The 5690-nt window shown below is 45.5% G+C and overlaps 1 protein-coding gene across 1 annotated transcript in view; it reads right to left on the bottom strand.

Annotated features, from left to right (window-relative positions):
* Positions 1–5690, bottom strand: part of PAK1 (p21 (RAC1) activated kinase 1) — a 55227-nt gene that overhangs the window by 29493 nt on the left and 20044 nt on the right. The window contains exon 2 of the mRNA XM_035892689.1: positions 3930–4140. Coding sequence (XP_035748582.1) covers positions 3930–4119 — 190 coding nt within the window. The 5' untranslated portion in view covers positions 4120–4140. The remainder of the gene's footprint in view (positions 1–3929; positions 4141–5690) is intronic.

Genomic DNA, 5690 nt, shown 5'->3' with positions numbered 1-5690 from the left:
GGTGCTGAGGGCCAGGGTTTGGGGGTGGGATGGCAGGGGTAGGGGAACGGTTGGACTTGGTGATCTTAAAGGGCTTTTCCAACCTAAATGATTCCGTGATTCTCTGCAACCAACTGTTCCAGTATCCAGCAAGCTGAGATGACTGCTGGCTGCTAACTTAGCCAAAGCAGGAGACGATGCCCTGAACGAGCCTCAGCTGCACAAGAGCAGTAAAAACAGTTCTGGAGGGATTGATGAAATAACTGAATAGCCTCTGTCACATCAGTACTCCAGCTCTCTGCTCACACTGAACACATAGGTAGAGAGTTTCAGTATGGCAACACTGCAATATAGAAACAGGAAGAGATTTTTCTGCTTTTATGGCTCTTGTTGTCTTCATACCCCCAAAGCAGTTAATGTTCTCCTGGTTATCTTAGTTTCCTGCAATCATTTCCTACAGCTTCTCAGCCCGTTGCATTTTCCCTGACTCTCAACAGCTCTTTGGGACAGCTACCACAAACTCATGCTAAAAGCACTTTGCCTTGGCGATAACGTTACAGTGGGTGAAACCATAATTGCTCTGTACACTTTTTTAAATCCGCCTGCCTGCTGCACTCGGGGGTTTTATAGCACCCAGATTGAATTCACCATCATGTGAACGCATGTGAAGCTGGCACGTGAATCCAGAGGTTTTCCTCCAGCAGTCTCAGAGGACAATGAACTTTAGAACTTTTGATCTAAAATCTGACAGATCTGAAAAGCCTAAACGTAGTAAACCATTAATAACATAATTGCTTTTTGTAGCAGATATTTTATGCCATAGCAGGAGGTATGAGACAAAAAGAATTAGAGACGGGCGCTCCCAGTCTTGCTAACACTTAATCCCCCTCTACAGTGCTTATATTATCCTTGCAATGAGCCAAAAAGCCTTGAAGAATCTTAAATTAAAAAAAAAAAAAAGGGAAATCATGTATCTGATTAAGAAGGCCTACCTACTGCCAAGTGCTTTATGCCCACAAACACCTTACCACCTTCTCATTCAAAACCTCACGTGTTTGATGCTGAGCCGCCCATGAAGTTTCCTCTGGCAACTTAGGCTGCAACTAGGAAGCGCGATGACCCACTGCGAAGTAAGCCCACGAGCCCATCCTGAAGCATACCGGGGTGAGAAAGGTCTTCTCCACTGGTAGGGCTGGGTAAAGCGCTCCCCGTGTCACCACGGAAAGGGCTGCCGGGCGCTGCAAACTGTTGCCTTGTGGGTAAACCCCTGCCTCTCTGCGAAGCTGCAGCTGAGCTCAGCAAAGCTCAGAGGAGCTAAACGGGCCACATTCAACCCAAATTCATACCCTCAGCCAGGACACTGATGAGCCCTGAGCCCAAGAAACTTCAGATGTTCACAACTCCTGTTGAAAGCAGCAAGTCACGCAAGAGCTCTGCATCCATTTGGATAGGACCCACCCAGTATTAAGCCGACAGGTTTTTTAAATAGCAGTTTGGGGGGTTTAGGCTGGGACAGAAGAAATCAGGACTATATATTGCATCCTAAATTTGGCAGGCAGAGCGTGACGGCTCCAGAGCAGCCTGGCAAGGGGACGCAGCTCAACTAAAGCGTGCAAACACGTACGAGGCCCAGGATTTAAGCCCCATGTGTCCTTTACACCACGCCTCTGTTCATCCACAGGGGTAGTGCAATGGAAAAGACACTTTCCAAAGTGCCTTCAGCTAGAACTGCCCTTCTTGACCCAGCAACCTGTAAAAGATGCCCTCGAGGTGTCCCCTCTTGTTGGGCTCCCCTCTGATTTGGGCCCACAAGCCCAAAGGTCTGTCGCCTGCTCCACAGCAGGACTCCAGGTCTTTGAGCTGCACCTTTGCATAAAGCACAACCCCTGCACCATCTTTCCCACCCATCCTTTGTAAAGTGCCTGCTCCAGTACTGTTGCTTGCCCAGAGTGAAGAGCTACTACCTCTCTGAAGGGATTGACAGCATCAACTTCAGCAGCTCTCAGCCTACACAGCATATAAGCCCACGTCTATATTTGCTAGCAAAATTAACCGCCGAGCATTCCAGATCTTTGCAGGCTCTTTGCAATCCCAGCGGAGGTTAAGCACAAATCACCGGCTTCCCTGGGTAAGGATCCAAAGGTCATGGATTTGCCCAAAATTACATTCCTCTAACTGAATGGAAACCAGCTCCCCATTTAGTTCAGCCAAACTAACAAACACCACCCAAATTATTTCAGGCACAAACCAAAGAGACTGTCTGAACACCTGGGAATTGCATTAACATTTAAGCAGCAGGAGGCACTGGGAATTTAATTGGCATTGTGAGATTAGAAGAACTTTTCATAAGATGAAAATCAGTCAATCAATCTGAAGTGAAGGTGACGGTGTTAAAGGTATTTTTTGCTCAACAGGAATTAGAGGACAGAAGCAACCATTCTCATTTGGGCAGGTGTATTGCAACAGAAGGCTCTGCTGGGCTTGGCTAAACAAAAATCTCTCATGTCTCGAAGCATCTGCCACGTTGGCCAATCTTCAGTAAACGCAGGCATCTTCAAATCAGTGGCAGTCTGTCTGCTGATTTTAACCTGAACTGTTCACTCCTGCAGCTCGCCTTTAAAATCCAGTTCAAACCAGCATTTCAGGTTGTATTTCTTTTACTCCCTTATAAATCTCAGGTGTTTTCTTTGTTTTCTGCAACTGCTGAGCCTACAGATTTAAAAACCCCGCTCCCTTAAGTAAGCAGACACAAAAGTCCTGCAGCTCTTTAGGATTAACACCCATAATGGCAAGTTCTAACAGAGATCCAGCAAACTTTTAACTGGGAGTTCATGGGTTTCTGGATTGCAGAATCAAAAATCCACATTTGTAAAACAATCCAAAGTTGCTAAAGGTATAATAATAATAATAAATGCTGCAATGTTTTATAGAAAATGAACCTAGATCTTGCTTATTTAAATAAGTGGAAGTATCAGTCCAGTTAGACTTTTTGCTAACAAAAATTAAGGCAGCAGCTTCCTTCCTGAAGCCCAGGAAGCTGAAGATACACCTAGGCTTGACTTTAGTTATCCAGTGCCCAGATAGCATTGCAATGCAGACTCTACAAAAAGCTGATGTATTAGAAAGAGGAACTCCAAAAAATAGGTCAGATATAAAAAGAAACCAGCACATATTAGGGGATGGAGATTTTTTTTCTTACATCACTTCCAAAGATTCGTATGAGAGAGAGAGAGGTTTTTAAAATATCCTGATCTTAAAAATTTGAATTTCATGTGAAGTTTATGGTTCCTATCTCCACTTCCATCTGTTACAGTCCCTATAACAGGAGAAAACTCCTTCAGTTCACAAGAAATGTGCAGGAATTTGCAGTAACGGATTATTCCTAACAGCACATAGACCGTGCCTGACCCAAACGCTAGAACAGAATAAGTGACCATGCAGTAATATATGACAGGCCTGGCAGGAGATGGCCTGTTAGCCGTGCTTAAATCAAATTATTTGTTGTTTAAAACAACAAACACGCAAAAGACCTCCCCCTGCTCCCCACCAAAGGAATTGCTGATGCCAGCTTTAAATGGCCAGCTTGTAATCGGTACAAAAACGTATGTTTTTCAAGACTATTATGGACAAGTCAGACCGGGAAGTGGCAGAGCTAGTCCCAGTATTCAGGGATAATCAGCAGTTCTCATAATTTAAGGGGAAGAAAAAAAAAAAAAAGGCATAAAACAGAGTAAGCAAGATGGATTAAATGTGTCAGGATTAATCATTAGAAAAAAACAGATCTACAGCCAGCACCTTATGTACCCCAAAATGACCAGGACAGTTGTGCAGGGAACAAACACACAACATTTTCTAAAAGCTAAACCATCACTAAGCATCAGGTGCTTAACTGAAGTGATTCAGAGCAACATTCATACAGTAGGTTTATAAGAAGAGACAAAATACGGTACTTTTATCTCCTGGTAAAATAGATCGGTAAAACCGGTCCTTCCTTTTCTTCTCTTCTGGGTTGGGAGGCAAAGGTTTTGAGCCATGGTTTAAAGTCCCTGTATCTTTGCTTCCCGATCCAATCATGGTGCTGGTATTTCTCATCGGAGGAGCAGGCGGTTTGTCTTCTGTTTCAACGCCATTGTTAGACATCTTCAGCTGGGGAGGCTGTTACTAGGAATAGGAAAAAGAAAAGAAAGAAAAGGAAATAAGAATTTAGTTTTTGTAAACTAGAATCTCACACCGTCGAATAAAACACAAGAAGGCATTTGCAGACTAGCCTGTAACCTCATAGCAACACAGATCAAATGTCAGCCCAACAAATTTGACTCAAGCTCCAAATTTTTTCTGTTAACGAGACCATGTTCAAGCGTTTCTGTTATTGATCATCAAGAAAAGCCTGTTTCAGGATACAGCCAATTCTCAAGCAAACCATGGAGCAGAAGCGTAGGGTGGGGAGGCAGAGCGGTAAACACAAGGTAGCCAAGAGCTGGGATAGCCGAGAGGAGCCAACAAGTTGCCAAGCTCGTAAGACCTCTTGGATCCATCCTAGTTTCACTAAAACCCATGCCAAAATCATAGAATTGTTTAGGTTGGAAAAGACCCTTAAGTTCATCAAGACCAACGGCTAACCTAGCGCTGCCAAGTCCACCACTAAACCACAGAATCATAGAATCACTTTGGTTGGAAAAGACCTTTGAGATCATCGAGTCCAACCTTTAGCCTAACCCTGCCATCCCACCACTAAACCATGTCCCCAAGCACCTCATCTATCCTTCTTTTAAATACCTCCAGGGAGGAGGACTCGACCACCTCCCTGGGCAGCCCATTCCAGAGCCTGACAGCCCTTTCGGTGAAGAAGTTTTTCCTAATGTTTATATCAGTCTCCAGCACGGCGTGATGCAGACAGACTGAAGTTTGCACTCAAAAGAGTTTCAATGTGGCCGCTCAGGCTCCTTTGCTAAAAAGCTGCTGAACTGGTTCGGAGGCAGAGATGGCCGGGAAGCCGCAGAGCTGTACCCACGTCATCTCAAGACGCGGTGCCGCAGCCCTCGCTGGTCCCAAGCCGGCCCTGGCCTTTCCACACGCTTCAGGCGCAATTCAAACCGCCAGCACGTTGACTGCATTTTGTTCTGTTGGAAAGGTCAAACAAAACTAGATCCCCAACACGCACGTAAGTCCTTAAGTAAATAATCCCTGCTGTGCAGATTTAAAGACGGAAGCTTTGGAACTGGGTAATAGATTATTCTGCAACAACTAGCTTGTTCCACCCAAATGAGATCAGCGTTACTCCAGACACTGCCTGGCTGCAGTGAGATCCTTCTGGAAACTGGAATTCATCTGCATTACGTTCTCAGAAGAAAGTCGGGAGTTAACTGCAGAACAAAGACCATAGCAGGAACAGTTTCTGTTTGGGTGGGAAAAGCAGTTCAACAGCTTTACGAATTTCACAAGCAGTAAGGGAAGATATTTCACTCGGGGAGAATTACTGGGTGGCAGAACGTCAAAAGTGGTTTGCTGGGTTTAGGGCTCTACAGAGGGACCTGGCCAGGCTGGATCCATGGGCCAAAGCCAACTGTATGAGGTTCAACAAGGCCAAGGGCCGGGTCCTGCCCTGGGGTCACCACAACCCCAGGCAGTGCTCCAGGCATGGGGCAGAGGGGCTGGAAAGCTGCCCGGCGGAAAAGGACCTGGGGGTGCTGGTTGACAGCCGGCTGAATATG

This window comes from Egretta garzetta, unplaced genomic scaffold (assembly GCF_000687185.1).
Source record: "Egretta garzetta isolate BGI_Z169 unplaced genomic scaffold, ASM68718v1 scaffold323, whole genome shotgun sequence".
Classification (NCBI taxonomy): Eukaryota; Metazoa; Chordata; class Aves; order Pelecaniformes; family Ardeidae; genus Egretta; species Egretta garzetta.
This window is presented reverse-complemented; position numbering and strand designations above follow the sequence as displayed.